The sequence below is a fragment of the Oncorhynchus gorbuscha genome, unplaced genomic scaffold (assembly GCF_021184085.1).
Source record: "Oncorhynchus gorbuscha isolate QuinsamMale2020 ecotype Even-year unplaced genomic scaffold, OgorEven_v1.0 Un_scaffold_694, whole genome shotgun sequence".
Classification (NCBI taxonomy): domain Eukaryota; kingdom Metazoa; phylum Chordata; class Actinopteri; order Salmoniformes; family Salmonidae; genus Oncorhynchus; species Oncorhynchus gorbuscha.
The window spans coordinates 53785-75000 of record NW_025745768.1 but is presented as its reverse complement, the minus strand read 5'-3'; the positions used below and the strand labels follow the sequence as shown (position 1 = coordinate 75000).

Genomic DNA, 21216 nt, shown 5'->3' with positions numbered 1-21216 from the left:
TATCATGTTAGCAACCAATGTGTAACCTATCCTGTGTGTTTATGTACTTCTGTGTGATTATTTAGTTACTTAGTAAAGAAGTAATTAAGCCAATTGGTATATCGCTGATTCATAATTTATGCTAGCGTTCGTGCAGATATCCAAGAGTTTGCGACATTCGGAATATGACTGATGAGGTAATAGATGAATAAGTGACTGTAATTGATAAGATATGAAAATATATGAAGAGAGTTCAATTCAGGAAAGAGTAACTCTTTAAACAACACATAGACACGACAGCACTGTGTAGGGAATAGGATGTCATTTGGGATGCAACCTAGTAACCGACAACTAGATAAAACTCAGATTTTAACACTCAAATGAATGTCGGATCCAGACTTTTAGCCAAACCTCGAGCATTAGAATCACAACCTAATTGGTTTTGCAAAGGGAATAGAGAACATCAGTCGGTAATAAGCAGCGTGTGTGTGTGTGTGTGTGTGTGTGTGTGTGTGTGTGTGTGTGTGTGTGTGTGTGTGTGTGTGTGTGTGTGTGTGTGTGTGTGTGTGTGTGTGTGTGTGTGTGTGTGTGTGTGTGTGTGTGTGTGTGTGTGTGTGTGTGTGTGTGTGTGTGTGTGTGTGTGTGTGTGTGTGTGATTTAAGGTAAGACAGGGTAAAGCTCAGTCTTATTGCAGTGATGTATCTTCTGGCTGAGCGTGTCTCTTATGCATTAATAATACTCTGTCTCTCTAACACCAGAGATAGCAGTTTACCACGGGGACAGACATATCAGTTCAGAGGACTCTATTTATACGCAGCAAACATGCTAAAGAGGTGAGTGTGTGTGTACATGTATCTACCTGTTGCTGTCTGTATATATCCCTCTTACATATGCGCGTATCTATATGTGTAGATGTGAAGTCAGCCCTAGACGCTGATCTTGGGTCAGTTTTGCATCTTCCCCACTAATAGTTAAGGTTTGGTTTGCATGAAGGGAAACTGATCCTAGATCTGAACCTACGGGACACTTCTATTGATCTCCTCTACCTGCAGTCTTGTCGTGGGTTGGCCACATATCCGGGGAAGGCTCCCTGTGTGATATCGCGACACATCTTGCTGTCCCTGTCGGAGGGCAGCAGGGTACCAGCTCTGATCATCAGCCCCAGGCAGTGGTCAAAAGTGTTCCTCTCCTCAGGACCGTCCTCAGTGAAGAAACAATGTCCCAGAGCATCATAGCCCACCACGTCCTTTACCTGGTAGGACAGAGAGAGGGGGGAGGGAGAGAGAGGTGAGCGAGAGAGAGGGGGAGGGAGAGAGAGAGGGGGAGAGAGAGGGGGAGGGAGAGGTGGGAGAGAGAGGGGGGGAGAGAGAGAGAGGGGGAGAGAGAGACAGCGGGGAGAGAGAGGGGGAGAGAGGGTGGGTGAGAGAGAGAGAGGGGAGGGAGAGAGAGAGTGAGTGGGGGAAGAGAGAGGGGGGTGAGAGAGAGTGAGGGGTGGAGAGAGAGAGAGAGAGAGGAGGGAGAGAGAGGTGAGCGAGAGAGGGGGGAGGGAGAGAGAGGTGAGCGAGGGAGAGAGAGGGGGGAGAGAGAGGGAGGGAGGGAGAGGAGGGGAGAGAGAGAGGTGGGAGAGAGAGGGGGGAGAGAGAGGGGGAGAGAGGGGGAGAGAGAGAGAGGAGGGGAGAGGGGGAGCGAGAGAGAGGGGGAGGGAGAGAGAGAGCGGGGAGAGAGGGGGGTGGGAGAGAGAGGGGAGAGAGAGAGTGAGTGGGGGGAGAGAGAGGGGGTGAGAGAGAGTGAGGGGTGGAGAGAGAGCGAGAGAGGAGGGAGAGAGAGGTGAGCGAGAGAGAGGGGGAGGGAGAGAGAGGTGAGCGAGAGAGAGGGGGAGAGAGAGGGGGAGAAAATAGGGGGAGAGAGAGAGAGGGGGAGAGAGAGGGGGAGCGAGAGAGAGGGGGAGGGAGAGAGAGAGCGGGGAGAGAGAGGGGGAGGAGAGAGAGGGTGGGAGACAGAGAGGGAGAGAGAGAGTGAGTGGGGGGAGAGAGAGGGGGTGAGAGAGAGTGAGGGGTGGAGAGAGAGAGGGTGGGAGAGAGAGAGAGTGAGTGAGGGAGAGGGAGAGAGTGAGTGGGGGAGAGAGGGGGAGCGAGAGAGAGGGGGAGGGAGAGAGAGAGCGGGGAGAGAGAGGGGAGGAGAGAGAGGGGGGCGAGAGAGAGTGAGGGGGGGAGAGAGAGAGAGAGATCAGGGTTGGGGTCAATTCCATTTAAATTCCAGTCAATTCAAGGAGAATACCTTCAATGCTTTTCAATGAGGAACATTTGGAATTGGAATTTGGTTTAGTCCTACTTTCTGAATTGACTGGGATAACCCCAACCCTGACAAACCATGCACACATTTATTTTGAATGGCACAGAAGCATGTCTGAAGGAAGTGGTTTTCCTTCTATGTCTCTTCTCTGTCATCTGCACTGGGCTAAAAACCCCAATCTCAGCAGATGGTGTGAAACACATCATTCCACTGAGCTACACCATTTAAAGAAAGATATTACTCTGCCTGCCACACTAGCTAGCTAGCTTATCTCACCTCTTCTTTGCGATTGGTTCGGGGAAGTCTCCTCATTTGAGAACAGTTCACCAAACTACCTCTACACAAGACTGTATTAGCCTGCTGAGCTAAATCATGTGGTGCTAACCCCAGTCTTCATGTCTATGGAGATATTCTGACATCTGATGAAGGAGAGGAGACCAGGGCCTGAGGAGACCAGGGCCTGAGGAGACCAGGGCCTGAGGAGACCAGGGCCTGAGGAGATCAGGGCCTGAGGAGACCAGGGCCTGAGGAGACCAGGGCCTGAGGAGACCAGGGCCTGAGGAGACCAGGGCCTGAGTCTCAAATGGGACCCTATTCTCTATCTAGTGCATTATTTTAAACCAGGGTACTATAGGGGACGAATAGGGTACTAATTGGGCCGAAGCAGAGAGATAACATCTCAGAGAATTCAGTATCTCACCATCTATCTTCCATTTCCTTCTAACGCCTGAAGAGTGACAGGACACAGTTGTGTTCTATCCAGTTTGTACCCAATTTTCAGGAGCCTTGGTTTAGATACGCCATGTTGGGTAGCAACAGCACATCTCCTCGTTATGGCAACGGATAGATTCTCTGATTGCCGTGGCAACACAACACCTTTAACAACCCTCCAACACATACGCACGTGCACGAGGTTGGGTGAAGATGAGCTTGCATGAGCCCGCACACACACACACAATCCCACCTTAGTCTCCGACAGACTGTTCTCATAGAATTCTAGCTAGAAGCAATTATCTCCTTTTGTGCGTAATTCTATTTATTTGCTCTGTCTGTGACCCTGTAGCGTCCACAGATCATAATGTTCCTGGGTTCACAACAGTAATTAGCAACATGCATAATCATGAATATGGTTATTATCATCATTAGAATTCCGTAGGTGGCTCGGATTTTTAGCAAAGACAGTGAAATGACACCACAGGTAAGTTTCCTGAAACCCTTGTAGCTCAACCTGGATAAGGTTACAAAATTCCAGCAACTTTCCCAAAATTACCAGGTTTTCTAGAAGTCCAAAGATTCCCGAAATCAGGATTTCTGAAAAACCTGGGAATTTGGGGAACGTTAGCAGAATTTTTCAACCCAATATGTGGAGCGTTATAACATCTCTCAACAACTCAGCTACAGACCTTAGAGAGTAACGCTAATAAAATGGATGTGTTTGACTGTACTTATTCTGTGCCTCCGCGAACGGAAGAAAACTGTCAAGTGAGGTTGGAAAATCTTTCTGTGAATGTGCGAACCCTACTGGCTCAGTTCAATGACTTTACACCTGGGATCCGAAAAACAGCTGTCACCCTGCCACTTGTTTGGTATACAGCTTATATTTGGGGTTCTGCTGGGGTAAGACAGTTGCTCTAACAGAAGACCTCTTTAACCACACACACACACACACACACACACACACACACACACACACACACACACACACACACACACACACACACACACACACACACACACACACACACACACACACACACACACACACACACACACACACACACACACACACACACACACACACACACGGTGGAGAGGTTGGGCGAAGGCGGGTGTCGTCGTGACAACTGAATGGCCGACCAGCAGCACTTTTATACACTCAAATGTATGGAACCAAATGTCCAAGTGTGTGCATGCATATCACTCACCAGTAGGCCGTTGGAGCCGTGCACAGTGACACAGCGGGAGAAGGTGTGGTGGATGGACAGATCGCTGACGGAGGTGGGGGGATCGTAGCCTCCCTTCTGGTCCACGTCTCCATTCATATGGAAGTGGACAGGGTAGTGACCCATAGACTGTTGACCCATGTGCTGCAGCTCTACACCGGACACATGCACAGACTTAAAGCCACGCTCCACCTGGGAGGGAGAGGGGGAGAGTGAGACAGTTAGAAAGTGAGACCGCTAGAGAGTGAGACTGCTAAAGAGTGAGATCGTTAGAGTGAGACCACTAGAGAGTGAGACCACTAGAGAGTGAGACCGCCAGAGAGTGAGACCGCTAGAGAGTGAGACCGCCAGAGAGTGAGACCGCCAGAGAGTGATACTGCTAAAGAGTGAGATCGTTAGAGTGATACCGCTAGAGAGTGAGCCCGCCAGAGAGTGAGCCCGCCAGAGAGTGAGATCGTTAGAGAGTGAGACCGTTAGAGAGTGAGACCGCTAGAGAGTGAGACCTCTAGAGAGTGAGACCGTTAGAGAGTGAGATCGTCAGAGAGTGAGACCGTCAGAGAGTGAGACCGCCAGAGAGTGAGACCGCCAGAGAGTGAGACCGCCAGAGAGTGAGACTGTTAGAGAGTGTGACCGCTAGAGAGTGAGACCGCTAGAGAGTGAAACCGTTAGAGGGTGAGACCGTTAGAGAGTGTGACCGTTAGAGAATGTGACCGATATGGTGAGACATCTAGAGAGTGATACCGCTAGAGAGTGAGACCGCTAGAGAGTGAGACCGCTAGAGAGTGAGACCGCCAGAGAGTGAGACCGCTAGAGAGTGAGACCACTAGAGAGTGAGACCGCTAGAGAGTGAGACTGATATGGTGAGACCGCTAGAGAGTGAGACCGATATGGTGAGACCGCTAGAGAGTGAGACCGCTAGAGAGTGAGACCGCTAGAGAGTGAGACCGATATGGTGAGACCGCTAGAGAGTGAGACCGCTAGAGACCGCCAGAGAGTGAGACTGGAGAATTTGAATGTGAAAGAAACAGTGAGAGTGTGAGAAACAGATTGAGTAGGAGACAGATAAAAAGATAGCGAGAGTTTCCATGCATGAGAGACTAATCAAATCCTTTCCATAATTCTTCATTAAAATGTGGTTGACTAGAATGTAATGGGAAGAATTTGCAGGCAGTGGAGATGGACGTGGCTCCATTCCATACTAGCTGTGGATCTTCTCCTGGGCTGCGTCCCAAATGAGAGCCCTGCATTTCCTGGTCAAAGTACTGCACTATTAAAGGGTGGCATTTGGGACACAGCCCAGGTCCTATGACTGACAGCTTCAATAAACAGGATGCAATCCAACTCATTCTAAAGACTATGCCAGTGTGTGTGTGTGTGTGTGTGTGTGTGTGTGTGTGTGTGTGTGTGTGTGTGTGTGTGTGTGTGTGTGTGTGTGTGTGTGTGTGTGTGTGTGTGTGTGTGTGTGTGTGTGTGTGTGTGTGTGTGTGTGTGTGTTGTGTTCCTGTGTGTAAATAAAATGTGCCTTCATTTAGTCAATCCTTCCAAGAAACTCCTATTGTTTCTGCCAAACCTAATTACACACTTTGTTCCTGTGCTGTAAATAAAATGTGCCTTCATTTAGACGGAACTCAATCAAAAGAGCTTCCAAGAAACTTTCCCTCATTGGAAATGTTCTGCCAAACCTAATTACAGTAATGGCAAACAACATAATACAAGAAACTCTCCCTCATTGGAAATGTTCTGCCAAACCTAATTACAGTAATGGCAAACAACTATAACACAAGAAACTCTCCTCATAACACAAGAAACTCTCCCTTATTGGAAATGTTCTGCCAAACCTAATTACAGTAATGGCAAACAACATAACACAAGAAACTCTCCCTTATTGGAAATGTTCTACCAAACCTAATTACAGTAATGGCAAACAACATAATACAAGAAACTCTCCCTCATTGGAAATGTTCTGCCAAACCTAATTACAGTAATGGCAAACAATATAATACAAGAAACTCTCCCTCATTGGAAATGTTCTGCCAAACCTAATTACAGTAATGGCAAACAACATAATACAAGAAACTCTCCCTCATTGGAAATGTTCTGCCAAACCTAATTACAGTAATGGCAAACAACATAATACAAGAAACTCTCCCTCATTGGAAATGTTCTGCCAAACCTAATTACAGTAATGGCAAACAACATAACACAAGAAACTCTCCTCATTGGAAATGTTCTGCCAAACCTAATTACAGTAATGGCAAACAACATAACACAAAATGTTCTGCCAAACCTAATTACAGTAATGGCAAACAACATAACACAAGAAACTCTCCCTCATTGGAAATGTTCTGCCAAACCTAATTACAGTAATGGCAAACAACATAACACAAGAAACTCTCCCTCATTGGAAATGTTCTGCCAAACCTAATTACAGTAATGGCAAACAACATAACACAAGAAACTCTCCCTCATTGGAAATGTTCTGCCAAACCTAATTACAGTAATGGCAAACAACATAACACAAGAAACTCTCCCAATGTGACACTCCCTGTCAGCAAAGTGACAATTGTTTATTTGTGCAAACCTTAGCCTGCCTGCTTGCTTAAATCAGGGTTGGTATCTGGCATTGATATTATCCATAGCTGTTATGGTGCTGTGTGTGTGTGTGTGTCTACCTGTCTATCTGTCATAGAATCACACTGGCCTAATGACAGCCGACATACCACTGTCTTAACGATGATATTACAGATGTCATTGACAGATTGCGTCACCATATGTCATCTGATGACAGTCATGACCCAAACCAGATAATTACTGTAATAATCTAGTTGGCTGGCGTGTGTGACAGTCTCAGCCCTCTCTGTCCTAACTGTGCTCCCCAGACTCTGGGCGTCTAGCCATGTTAGACGGGGACGGAAGGGTTGTACTTTCTAACTAAACATCTGATTATAACTAAACTCTATAAACCTTACCCTCACCTGACCTGTAAGGACAATAGATGAGCTCAGTTTCTTAATGTAACCTTTATGTTAACTGGACAGTATAGCCCAAAACAATAGCCCATTTCTTCTGGCGAATGCCTCAAGGTACTGAATAAACAGAACAGAAAGACATGATCAGGGCTGCAAAACTCTGGTAACCTCACAGACTGTAGCCCTTTCCTACAGACTGTAGCCCTTTCCTACAGACTGTAGCCCTTTCCTACAGACTGTAGCCCTTTCAATGACCTTGAGGCCTCATGGGTGGAAGGTTACGAATATTATTCATAATTCATCAACATTATTTCAAAAACCCGCCGAAAATCCGGTGTTAAATGTCCGGTGTTAAGTGTCTATGTCAAACGGTTTTGTTATATTTCAGTCGTCTGTAATGCATTTAAAGTGTAATATTGGGATGCAAACTCAAGATTTAATACATTTCAACTGTATATCTGACATGGTACAGGTGTCTGCATTTTTTATCCCATAACCATGTGTGTGAGGTGTGTACTTTTGTTTCAAAGTAGAATTGTTTAAGAATAACAAGAAACACTCTGTGTGACCTTGATTTAGCCCACCGCTGTAAAAGGTTAAGGAACTTAAGCCCTACACAAAATATCTACACGTTTGGATCAGTGAAAGGATAAATAAAAGATGAAAGTAGATGGAAGGACAAAGAGAAGATGTAGGGATTTATGGAAGGATGAAGAGAAGATGTAGGGTTTTATGGAAGGACAAAGAGAAGATGTAGGGATTTATGGAAGGACAAAGAGAAGATGTAGGGGTTTATGGAAGGATGAAGAGAAGATGTAGGGGTTTATGAAAGGATGAAGAGAAGATGTAGGGGTTTATGGAAGGATGAAGAGAAGATGTAGGGGTTTATGGAAAGATGAAGAGAAGATGTAGGGGTTTATGGAAGGACAAAGAGAAGATGTAGGGGTTTATGGAAGGATGAAGAGAAGATGTAGGGGTTTATGGAAGGATGAAGAGAAGATGTAGGGGTTTATGGAAGGACAAAGACAAGATGTAGGGGTTTATGGAAGGACGAAGAGAAGATGTAGGGGTTTATGGAAGGATGAAGAGAAGATGTAGGGGTTTATGGAAGGATGAAGAGAAGATGTAGGGGTTTATGGAAGGATGAAGAGAAGATGTAGGGGTTTATGGAAGGACAAAGAGAAGATGTAGGGGTTTATGGAAGGATGAAGAGAAGATGTAGGGGTTTATGGAAGGATGAAGAGAAGATGTAGGGGTTTATGGAAGGATGAAGAGAAGATGTAGGGGTTTATGGAAGGATGAAGAGAAGATGTAGGGGTTTATGGAAGGATGAAGAGAAGATGTAGGGATTTATGGAAGGATGAAGAGAAGATGTAGGGTTTTATGGAAGGACAAAGAGAAGATGTAGGGGTTTATGGAAGGACAAAGAGAAGATGTAGGGGTTTATGGAAGGATGAAGAGAAGATGTAGGGGTTTATGGAAGGATGAAGAGAAGATGTAGGGGTTTATGGAAGGATGAAGAGAAGATGTAGGGATTTATGGAAGGATGAAGAGAAGATGTAGGGTTTTATGGAAGGACAAAGAGAAGATGTAGGGGTTTATGGAAGGACAAAGAGAAGATGTAGGGGTTTATGGAAGGATGAAGAGAAGATGTAGGGGTTTATGGAAGGATGAAGAGAAGATGTAGGGGTTTATGGAAGGATGAAGAGAAGATGTAGGGGTTTATGGAAGGATGAAGAGAAGATGTAGGGGTTTATGGAAGGACAAAGAGAAGATGTAGGGGTTTATGGAAGGATGAAGAGAAGATGTAGGGGTTTATGGAAGGATGAAGAGAAGATGTAGGGGTTTATGGAAGGACAAAGACAAGATGTAGGGGTTTATGGAAGGACGAAGAGAAGATGTAGGGGTTTATGGAAGGATGAAGAGAAGATGTAGGGGTTTATGGAAGGATGAAGAGAAGATGTAGGGGTTTATGGAAGGATGAAGAGAAGATGTAGGGGTTTATGGAAGGACGAAGAGAAGATGTAGGGGTTTATGGAAGGATGAAGAGAAGATGTAGGGGTTTATGGAAGGATGAAGAGAAGATGTAGGGGTTTATGGAAGGATGAAGAGAAGATGTAGGGGTTTATGGAAGGATGAAGAGAAGATGTAGGGGTTTATGGAAGGACAAAGAGAAGATGTAGGGGTTTATGGAAGGACAAAGAGAAGATGTAGGGGTTTATGGAAGGACGAAGAGAAGATGTAGGGGTTTATGGAAGGATGAAGAGAAGATGTAGGGGTTTATGGAAGGATGAAGAGAAGATGTAGGGGTTTATGGAAGGACAAAGAGAAGATGTAGGGGTTTATGGAAGGACAAAGAGAAGATGTAGGGGTTTATGGAAGGATGAAGAGAAGATGTAGGGGTTTATGGAAGGATGAAGAGAAGATGTAGGGGTTTATGGAAGGATGAAGAGAAGATGTAGGGGTTTATGGAAGGATGAAGAGAAGATGTAGGGGTTTATGGAAGGATGAAGAGAAGATGTAGGGGTTTATGGAAGGATGAAGAGAAGATGTAGGGGTTTATGGAAGGATGAAGAGAAGATGTAGGGGTTTATGGAAGGATGAAGAGAAGATGTAGGGGTTTATGGAAGGATGAAGAGAGGAAGAATGGGTGGATGGATGAATAAAGTAAAGGTGTAGATAGAGGGATAAATAGATAGATTGGAGGGGTAGATTCGAACAATTAATGACATGTTAATTAAATGACCTTCACGTGTCCTCCAAAAGTGTCAAAGGCGAAGAACTTGCAGGCCTCGTTGCCGTAGCAACCAGGTTCCATCTCGCCGCGCACCAGGATGTTGCGACTCAGCAGGCCGACCTCTGCCCTCATGTCCACCCCATCCACCTCCTCACCCATGTGGAGGAACACTGGCTTACCTACACACACACGCACGCACACACATAAAGAGTTAAAACATACCTTGCAGCACACACACACACCAGGGTTTCCGTTAGCAGGTCATTTCCGGCTTTTGGCCGATAAAATAAATGAAAAGCCGATCCGGGGCTGGTCTGCTGCTGAGGAGAGAGTGAGAGAGGAGCCTTGGCCTAGGATACTGTTGATTGTGAAGATGGAGCCCTTTTTCATCAAAGTAAAATGAAAATGAGAGAGTAGTGAAAAGCCTACATGGCGGGGCACCAGACTGCCACCATTTAGTCTCACTGGGCGACTTAAAACATGTATTGGTCTCATCTGTGTGAGCTGCACATTAATTTACCTCACTCAAAACGTCTTCGTTTTTATGAGGGTGAAACAGTAAATCTCTCTCTCTCTCTCTCTCTCTCTCTCTCTCTCTCTCTCTCTCTCTCTCTCTCTCTCTCTCTCTCTCTCTCTCTCTCTCTCTCTCTCTCTCTCTCTCTCTCTCTCTCACTCTCTCACTCTCACTCTCACTCTCACTCTCACTCTCACTCTCTCACTCTCTCTCTCACTCTCTCTCTCACTCTCTCTCTCTCCTTTTCAGAGGGTAAAAATGTTCCAGGAGAACAAAAAGTGTTCTGTATAACACTTCTAAATCCAATTGTGGGGAAAACACAGCTATCCTGTTGTCAAAGGTGGAGAGAGGATGTTTTCAGCTTTCTATAGATATACTTTTTATTTCTTCGAGCACAAAAGCAACTATTTTTAATATGGCTGTGAGATATGGAGCACACTAAATGTGGATTGGCCATTGCGACTGCATAGATGTTTGTTTTTATATTAAATGTACTGTAATAGTAGTGGTGAGTATTATCTGTAGAGTTAGTGACCTAGTAGTTGGGTTTTGTTTTTACATTAAATGTACTGTAATAGTAGCGGCCGGTATTATCTGTCATGTTTTGTCATTTATTATCTTGTCTTGTCCCTGTGCTTCCCATTCTATTCGTTTCCCTCTGCTGGTCTTATTAGGTTCTTTCCCTCTTTCTATCCCTCTCTCTCCCCCTCCCTCTTTCACTCTCTCGCTCTCTCTTCTCTCTATCGTTCCGTTCCTGCTCCCAGCTGTTCCTATTCCCCTAATCAATCATTTAGTCTTCCCACACCTGTTCCCGATCCTTTCCCCTGATTAGAGTCCCTATTTCTTCCTTTGTGTTCCGTTCCTGTCCTGTCGGTTCCTTGTTTAGAATTCACCGTGCTGTGATTGTGTATCGCCCTGTCGTGTCGTGTTTTCCTCAGATGCTGCGTGGTGAGCAGGTGTCTGAGTCTGTCTGGTTCAAGTGCCTTCCCGAGGCAACCTGCTGTTCACCTGCTGTTCAAGATCGAGTCTCCAGTTTGTCCTCGTCATTTCGAGTGAAAGTTGTGTTTTTTGTTTGTATTTACTTTACTGGATTAAAGACTCTGTTTTCGCCAAGTCGCTTTTGGGTCCTCTTTCACCTGCATGACAGAAGGAACCGACCAAGGAATGGACCCAGCGACTTCAGACGCTCGTTACACTGCCGTCGAGATCCAAGGAGCCATGCTCGGCAGACACGAGCAGGAATTGTCTGCTGCTCGCCATGCCGTGGAGAACCTGGCCGCTCAGGTTTCCGACCTCTCTGGACAGTTCCAGAGTCTACGTCTCGTGCCACCTGTTACTTCCTGGCCTGCCGAGCCTCCAGAACCTAGGGTTAATAACCCACCTTGCTACTCCGGGCAGCCCACTGAGTGCCGCTCCTTTCTCACGCAGTGTGAGATTGTGTTCTCTCTCCAACCCAACACATACTCTAGAGAGAGAGCTCGGGTTGCTTACGTCATTTCACTCCTTACTGGCCGGGCTCGAGAATGGGGCACAGCTATCTGGGAGGCAAGGGCTGATTGCTCTAACAAGTTCCAGAACTTTAAAGAGGAGATGATTCGGGTTTTTGACCGTTCAGTTTTTGGTAGGGAGGCTTCTAGGGCCCTGGCTTCCTTATGCCAAGGTGAACGGTCCATAACGGATTATTCTATTGAGTTTCGCACTCTTGCTGCCTCTAGTGAGTGGAACGAGCCGGCGCTGCTCGCTCGTTTTCTGGAGGGACTCACGCAGTGGTTAAGGATGAGATTCTCTCCCGGGAGGTTCCTTCAGATGTGGACTCTTTGATTGCTCTCGCCATCCGCATAGAACGACGGGTAGATCTTCGTCACCGGGCTCGTGGAAGAGAGCTCGCATCAACGGTGTTTCCCTGCTCCGCATCGCAACCATCTCCCTCCTCTGGCTCAGAGACTGAGCCCATGCAGCTGGGAGGGATTCGCATCTCGACTAAGGAGAGGGAACGGAGGATCACCAACCGCCTGTGCCTCTATTGCGGAGTTGCTGGACATTTTGTTAATTCATGTCCAGTAAAAGCCAGAGCTCATCTGTAAGCGGAGGGCTACAGGTGAGCGCAACTACTCAAGTCTCTCCATCAAAATCCTGTACTACTTTGTCGGTCCATCTACGCTGGACCGGTTCGGGTGCTACATGTAGTGCCTTGATAGACTCTGGGGCTGAGGGTTGTTTCATGGACGAAGCATGGGTTCGGAAACATGACATTCCTTTCAGAGAGTTAGAGAAGCCTACGCCCATGTTCGCCTTAGATGGTAGTCATCTTCCCAGTATCAGATTTGAGACACTACCTTTAACCCTCACAGTATCTGGTAACCACAGTGAGACTATTTCTTTTTTGATTTTCCGTTCACCGTTTACACCTGTTGTTTTGGGTCATCCCTGGCTAGTATGTCATAATCCTTCTATTAATTGGTCTAGTAATTCTATCCTATCCTGGAACGTTTCTTGTCATGTGAAGTGTTTAATGTCTGCCATCCCTCCCGTTTCTTCTGTCCCTACTTCTCAGGAGGAACCTGGCGATTTGACAGGAGTGCCGGAGGAATATCATGATCTGCGCACGGTCTTCAGTCGGTCCCGAGCCAACTCCCTTCCTCCTCACCGGTCGTATGATTGTAGTATTGATCTCCTTCCGGGGACCACTCCTCCTCGGGGTAGACTATACTCTCTGTCGGCTCCCGAACGTAAGGCTCTCGAGGATTATTTGTCTGTGTCTCTTGACGCCGGTACCATAGTGCCTTCTTCCTCTCCGGCCGGGGCGGGGTTCTTTTTTGTTAAGAAGAAGGACGGTACTCTGCGCCCCTGCGTGGATTATCGAGGGCTGAATGACATAACGGTTAAGAATCGTTATCCGCTTCCCCTTATGTCATCAGCCTTCGAGATTCTGCAGGGAGCCAGGTGCTTTACTAAGTTGGACCTTCGTAACGCTTACCATCTCGTGCGCATCAGAGAGGGGGACGAGTGGAAAACGGCGTTTAACACTCCGTTAGGGCATTTTGAGTACCGGGTTCTGCCGTTCGGTCTCGCCAATGCGCCAGCTGTTTTTCAGGCATTAGTTAATGATGTTCTGAGAGACATGCTGAACATCTTTGTTTTTGTCTATCTTGACGATATCCTGATTTTTTCTCCGTCACTCGAGATTCATGTTCAGCACGTTCGACGTGTTCTACAGCGCCTTTTAGAGAATTGTCTCTACGTAAAGGCTGAGAAGTGCTCTTTTCATGTCTCCTCCGTTACTTTTCTCGGTTCCGTTATTTCCGCTGAAGGCATTCAGATGGATTCCGCTAAGGTCCAAGCTGTCAGTGATTGGCCCGTTCCAAGGTCACGTGTCGAGTTGCAGCGCTTTTTAGGTTTCGCTAATTTCTATCGGCGTTTCATTCGTAATTTCGGTCAAGTTGCTGCCCCTCTCACAGCTCTTACTTCTGTCAAGACGTGTTTTAAGTGGTCCGGTTCCGCCCAGGGAGCCTTTGATCTTCTAAAAGAACGTTTTACGTCCGCTCCTATCCTCGTTACTCCTGACGTCACTAGACAATTCATTGTCGAGGTTGACGCTTCAGAGGTAGGCGTGGGAGCCATTCTATCCCAGCGCTTCCAGTCTGACGATAAGGTTCATCCTTGCGCTTATTTTTCTCATCGCCTGTCGCCATCTGAGCGCAACTATGATGTGGGTAACCGTGAACTGCTCGCCATCCGCTTAGCCCTAGGCGAATGGCGACAGTGGTTGGAGGGGGCGACCGTTCCTTTTGTCGTTTGGACAGACCATAAGAACCTTGAGTACATCCGTTCTGCCAAACGACTTAATGCCCGTCAAGCTCGTTGGGCGTTGTTTTTCGCTCGTTTCGAGTTTGTGATTTCTTACCGTCCGGGTAGCAAGAACACCAAGCCTGATGCCTTATCCCGTCTGTTTAGTTCTTCTGTGGCTTCTACTGATCCCGAGGGGATTCTTCCTTATGGGCGTGTTGTCGGGTTAACAGTCTGGGGAATTGAAAGACAGGTTAAGCAAGCACTCACGCACACTGCGTCGCCGCGCGCTTGTCCTAGTAACCTCCTTTTCGTTCCTGTTTCCACTCGTCTGGCTGTTCTTCAGTGGGCTCACTCTGCCAAGTTAGCTGGTCATCCCGGTGTTCGAGGCACTCTTGCGTCTATTCGCCAGCGCTTTTGGTGGCCGACTCAGGAGCGTGACACGCGCCGTTTCGTGGCTGCTTGTTCGGACTGCGCGCAGACTAAGTCGGGTAACTCTCCTCCTGCCGGTCGTCTCAGACCGCTCCCCATTCCTTCTCGACCATGGTCTCACATCGCCCTAGACTTCATTACCGGTCTGCCTTTGTCTGCGGGGAAGACTGTGATTCTTACGGTTGTCGATAGGTTCTCTAAGGCGGCACATTTCATTCCCCTCGCTAAACTTCCTTCCGCTAAGGAGACGGCACAAATCATTATCGAGAATGTATTCAGAATTCATGGCCTCCCGTTAGACGCCGTTTCAGACAGAGGCCCGCAATTCACGTCACAGTTTTGGAGGGAGTTCTGTCGTTTGATTGGTGCGTCCGTCAGTCTCTCTTCCGGGTTTCATCCCCAGTCTAACGGTCAAGCAGAGAGGGCCAATCAGACGATTGGTCGCATACTACGCAGCCTTTCTTTCAGAAACCCTGCGTCTTGGGCAGAACAGCTCCCCTGGGCAGAATACGCTCACAATTCGCTTCCTTCGTCTGCTACCGGGTTATCTCCGTTTCAGAGTAGTCTGGGTTACCAGCCTCCTCTGTTCTCATCCCAGCTTGCCGAGTCCAGCGTTCCCTCCGCTCAAGCGTTTGTCCAACGTTGTGAGCGCACCTGGAGGAGGGTGAGGTCTGCACTTTGCCGTTACAGGGCACAGACTGTGAGAGCCGCCAATAAACGCAGGATTAAGAGTCCAAGGTATTGTTGCGGCCAGAGAGTGTGGCTTTCCACTCGCAACCTTCCTCTTACGACAGCTTCTCGTAAGTTGACTCCGCGGTTCATTGGTCCGTTCCGTGTTTCCCAGGTCGTCAATCCTGTCGCTGTGCGACTGCTTCTTCCGCGACATCTTCGTCGCGTCCATCCTGTCTTCCATGTCTCCTGTGTTAAGCCCTTTCTTCGCACCCCCGTTCGTCTTCCCTCCCCCCCTCCCGTCCTTGTCGAGAGCGCACCTATTTACAAGGTACATAAGATCATGGACATGCGTTCTCGGGACGGGGTCACCAATACTTAGTGGATTGGGAGGGTTACGGTCCTGAGGAGAGGAGTTGGGTTCCGTCTCGGGACGTGCTGGACCGTTCACTCATTGATGATTTCCTCCGTTGCCGCCAGGATTCCTCCTCGAGTGCGCCAGGAGGCGCTCGGTGAGTGGGGGGGTACTGTCATGTTTTGTCATTTATTATCTTGTCTTGTCCCTGTGCTTCCCATTCTATTCGTTTCCCTCTGCTGGTCTTATTAGGTTCTTTCCCTCTTTCTATCCCTCTCTCTCCCCCTCCCTCTTTCACTCTCTCGCTCTCTCTTCTCTCTATCGTTCCGTTCCTGCTCCCAGCTGTTCCTATTCCCCTAATCAATCATTTAGTCTTCCCACACCTGTTCCCGATCCTTTCCCCTGATTAGAGTCCCTATTTCTTCCTTTGTGTTCCGTTCCTGTCCTGTCGGTTCCTTGTTTAGAATTCACCGTGCTGTGATTGTGTATCGCCCTGTCGTGTCGTGTTTTCCTCAGATGCTGCGTGGTGAGCAGGTGTCTGAGTCTGTCTGGTTCAAGTGCCTTCCCGAGGCAACCTGCTGTTCACCTGCTGTTCAAGATCGAGTCTCCAGTTTGTCCTCGTCATTTCGAGTGAAAGTTGTGTTTTTTGTTTGTATTTACTTTACTGGATTAAAGACTCTGTTTTCGCCAAGTCGCTTTTGGGTCCTCTTTCACCTGCATGACATTATCTGTAGAGATAGTGACCTAGTAGTTGGGTTTTGTTTTTATATTAAATGTACTGTAATAGTAGTGGTGGGTATTATCTGTAGAGATAGTGACATAGTAGTTGGGTTATGTTTTTATATTAAATGTACTGTAATAGCAGTGGTGAGTATTATCTGTAGAGTTAGTGACCTAGTAGTTGGGTTTTGTTTTTACATTAAATGTACTGTAATAGTAGCGGCCGGTATTATCTGTAGAGATAGTGACCTAGTAGTTGGGTTTTGTTTTTATATTAAATGTACTGTAATAGTAGTGGTGGGTATTATCTGTAGAGATAGTGACCTGGTGTCACGCCTTGGTCTTAGTATTTTGCGTTTTCTTTCATTATTTGTTCAGGCCAGGTTGTGACATGGGGTTATTGTATTGTCGTATTGGGGTTTTTGTAGGCATTGGGATTGTGGTTGATTAGGGGTGTGTCTAGTATAGGCTTTGCTGCCTGAGGCGGTTCTCAATCAGAGTCAGGTGATTCTTGTTGTCTCTGATGGGGAACCGTATTTAGGTAGCCTGGGTTTCACTTTGTATTTCGTGGGTGATTGTTCCTGTCTCTGTGTAGTTTCACCAGATAGGCTGTAATTAGGTTTCACGTTCCGTTTTGTTGTTTTGTATTTGTATCAGTTATTTCATGTACCGCGATTCATTCATTAAAGACATGAGTAACCATCACGCTGCATTTCGGTCCGACTCTCTTTCAACAAACGTAGAACGCCGTTACACCTAGTAGTTGGGTTTTGTTTTTACATTAAATGTACTGTAATAGTAGCGGTCGGTATTATCTGTAGAGATAGTGACCTAGTAGTTGGGTTTTGTTTTTACACTTACTCAGGTGTTGAATTTGCCCCAATATATTGGTCTAAAATATCAGAGCACATTAAGATGCAAATTCATCTCTATTGAAAGAAATACAATCAGAAAATTCTGAACACTGTTTTAACAGTAAAATATAACAATATCATAATTGTCAGCTCAAAATGCATGACAATCACTGGGTTAGGTTGGTCATTAAATTATTTTGAATCAGAACATGAAAATATGACGAAACAACGTATTTCTTCAACAACATCTCAGTAGCCTAATACACTTTTTAATAAAGCACTGTGAATTTTACAGCAATTTTATTCTATTGCGTGATGCCGCAAATGTTTTTGATTGTGCCACCAAATCATGGGCTTGTGCCACCAACTGAAAAACTTAGTGTCACCAGTGTCACCGTGGTAACATGTTAGTCTGGAGCTCAGCTACAAGGGAAATGTCCTCTGTATGGACAAGTTTGATTATTGTAGTGAACTAAGATGAGATGGATGTTGAAGCAGCCAAATGCAGTCTACTGTGCAACTGGCTATTCAGGTAGGATGCCATTTTGGACCTCTAAATATGTTTTTATTTTGTGTGTATTTATAATCATTAGTTTTATCATTATTATTACTGTATATTATAGTTATTATTATATACCTATTTAATAATATAAATATGCAAACAATGTTTTGTTTCATTCTGTTGAGACATTTTTCTGATTGAACGTTCAGTCCTACCAGAGTTACTACTATAATATAACAATATAATGCTGATCTTGATACAAAATATTCAGAAAATGAACAAATTATCTTTCTTCTGTATGCCAATATCTGTATAGCAGACGCAGTATGCTAACTGACAAGAATACATACCTTAGTGTCGGTGTCTTAAAGCATATCTGTATCTCTGGGGCTAGCCCTAAGCTTCCTAAATAGACCCATCATTAAATAGTACCCGCAAAAAACACCAGGCTCAATGTCAACAGTGAAGAGGCAACTCCATGATGCTGGCCTTCTAGGCAGAGTTGCAAAGAAAAAGCCATATCTCAGACTGACCAATAAAAAGAAAAGATTAAGATGGTCAAAAGAACACAGACACTGGACAGAGGAACTATCTGTCGCCTCTTCACTGTTGACGTTGAGACTGGTGTTTTGCAGGTACTATTTCATGAAGCTGCCACTTGAGGACCTTTGAGGTGTCTGTTTCTCAAACTAGACACTCTAATGTACTTGTCCTCTTGCTCAGTTGTGCACCGGGGCCTCCCACTCCTCTTTCTATGGGGAGGCAGGTAGCCTAGTGGTTAGAGCGTTGGACTAATAACCGAAAGGTTGCAAGATCAAATCCTGAGCTGACAAGGTAAAAATCTGTCATTCTACCTCTGAACAAGGCAGTTAACCCACTGTTCCTAGGCCATCATTGAAAATAAGAATTTGTTCTTAACTGACTTGCCTAGTTAAATAAAGTTAAAATAAATAAAAAAATCTGGTTAGATCCAGTTTGCGCTGTTGTTATACGAGATCTTCAGCTTCTTGGCAATTTCTCGCATGGAATAACCTTCATTTCTCAGAACAAGAATAGACCGACAAGTTTCAGAAGTCATTTTGAGACTGTAATCGAACCCACAAATGCTGATGCTCCAGATACTCAACTAGTCTAAAGAAGTCCAGTTTTATTGCTTCTTTAATCAGGACAACAGTTATTAGCTGTGTTAACACAATTGCAAAAGGGTTTTGTAATGATCAATTGGCCTTTTAAAATGATAAACTTGGATTAGCTAACACAACGTGGCATTGGAACACAGGAGTGATGGTTGCTGATAATGGACCTCTGTACGCCATTAGAAATCAGCCGTTTCCAGCTACAATAGTCATGTACAACATTAACAATGTCTACACTATATTTCTGATCAATTTGATGTTATTTTAAATGGACAAAAAATTGCTTACATTTTTTTTTAAAGGACATTTCTAAGTGACCAAAACTTTTGAACGGTAGTGTATATATGAATATGAATATCATACAGTGGACACCTACACCTATAGGTCTATGCATCCAATGCCCTGATGCATTTAGTGCTCTGACTGCTATCCCTCGTCTATTGATGGTGCTGGCTTCGTGGTGGAAGCCCTAATGGGTTATGCTCCCAATCCATATGTCTGATCAATTTACATCTTCCCTGACACACACATACTGTACACACACACACACATACTGTATGTACACACACACACACACACACACACACACACACACACACACACACACACACACACACACACACACACACACACACACACACACACACACACACACACACACACACACACACACACACACACAGAATATACACACCAAAGCACTTGCCTGGAACATGTGAGAGCATCACTCTCAGAAGGCAACCAGAGAATGTTGTTCTTTAGAGTCAATTTCCACTAGTGGGAGAAAATTGCCATGTGATTTTAGAAAGCCTTCTAGGCTGAAAGTGGAGGGAGAGAAACTAGAGTGGGTGCTTTTGTGTGTGTGTGTAGAAGAATCACTTCCAAGCAAAATTCCACATTTGTGCAGGTCCTCTAGAAGTTGGGAGACAGCATCAAAACCGGCCACTAGGGGCAAAAAAACAACATTTAAAAACTAGTGCCCCACACTGGGATTGAACCCAGTTGTTTCTGTGTGCCTAAATTTAACACATTGGTCACAGAATGTCATCACTCACTCACACAGGAATCGGTCTGTGAAGGATTTGTCTGTATTTTAATGTGATTGTCTGTCTCTTCAGACATCTCCCTTTAGTCTGAAGATGTCACCACCTCACAGCTGTCACAAGAACCACTCTGTAGTTGGCAGGGCCGCAGACCAAACACACAAAGAGAAAGGGTGAGACATGGGAAGAGATTTAATGGAGGCAGGTTGAGGAAGATGATGATGGTGGGTGTTAAAGGTCACAGAATGAGTCTGCCAGTCCAGCTACTGGGGAGCTAGATATATGACAGATGAAAACTATTAGAGGGGGATGGAGAGAGGAGAGGAATATACACATCACGAGATGAGAGGAGAGAAAGGGAGAGAGGAAATGAGAGAGTGAGAGGAGAGGAATATACACATCACGAGATGAGAGGAGAGAAAGGGAGAGAGGAAATGAGAGAGTGAGAGGAGAGGAATATACACATCACTAGATGAGAGGAGAGAAAGGGAGAGAGGAAATGAGAGAGTGAGAGGAGAGGAATATACACATCACTAGATGAGAGGAGAGAAAGGGAGAGAGGAAATGAGAGAGTGAGAGGAGATGAATATACACATCACGAGATGAGAGGAGAGAAAGGGAGAGAGGAGAGGAATATACACATCACTAGATGAGAGGAGAGAAAGGGAGAGAGGAGAGGAATATACACATCACTAGATGAGAGGAGAGAAAGGGAGAGAGGAAATGAGAGAGTGAGAGGAGAGGAATATACACATCACTAGATGAGAGGAGAGAAAGGGAGAGAGAAAATGAGAGAGTGAGAGGAGAGGAATATACACATCACTAGATGAGAGGAGAGAAAGGGAGAGAGGAAATGAGAGAGTGAGAGGAGAGGAATATACACATCACTAGATGAGAGGAGAGAAAGGGAGAGAGGAAATGAGAGAGTGAGAGGAGAGGAATATACACATCACTAGATGAGAGGAGAGAAAGGGAGAGAGAAAATGAGAGAGTGAGAGGAGAGGAATATACACATCACTAGATGAGAGGAGAGAAAGGGAGAGAGGAAATGAGAGAGTGAGAGGAGAGGAATATACACATCACTAGATGAGAGGAGAGAAAGGGAGAGAGGAAATGAGAGAGTGAGAGGAGAGGAATATACACATCACTAGATGAGAGGAGAGAAAGGGAGAGAGGAAATGAGAGAGTGAGAGGAGAGGAATATACACATCACTAGATGAGAGGAGAGAAAGGGAGAGAGGAAATGAGAGAGTGAGAGGAGAGGTTGTAACAAGAACAGCCCACT

General features: G+C 45.8%; 1 protein-coding gene across 1 annotated transcript in view; it reads right to left on the bottom strand.

Annotated features, from left to right (window-relative positions):
• LOC124019835 (cell migration inducing hyaluronidase 1) overlaps positions 1–21216 on the bottom strand; it is a 114156-nt gene that overhangs the window by 49920 nt on the left and 43020 nt on the right. The window contains exons 11-13 of the mRNA XM_046335267.1: positions 9930–10099; positions 4197–4406; positions 1026–1231 (exon numbers count right to left, since the gene is read on the bottom strand). Of these exons, the coding sequence (XP_046191223.1) occupies positions 1026–1231; positions 4197–4406; positions 9930–10099 (586 nt within the window). The remainder of the gene's footprint in view (positions 1–1025; positions 1232–4196; positions 4407–9929; positions 10100–21216) is intronic.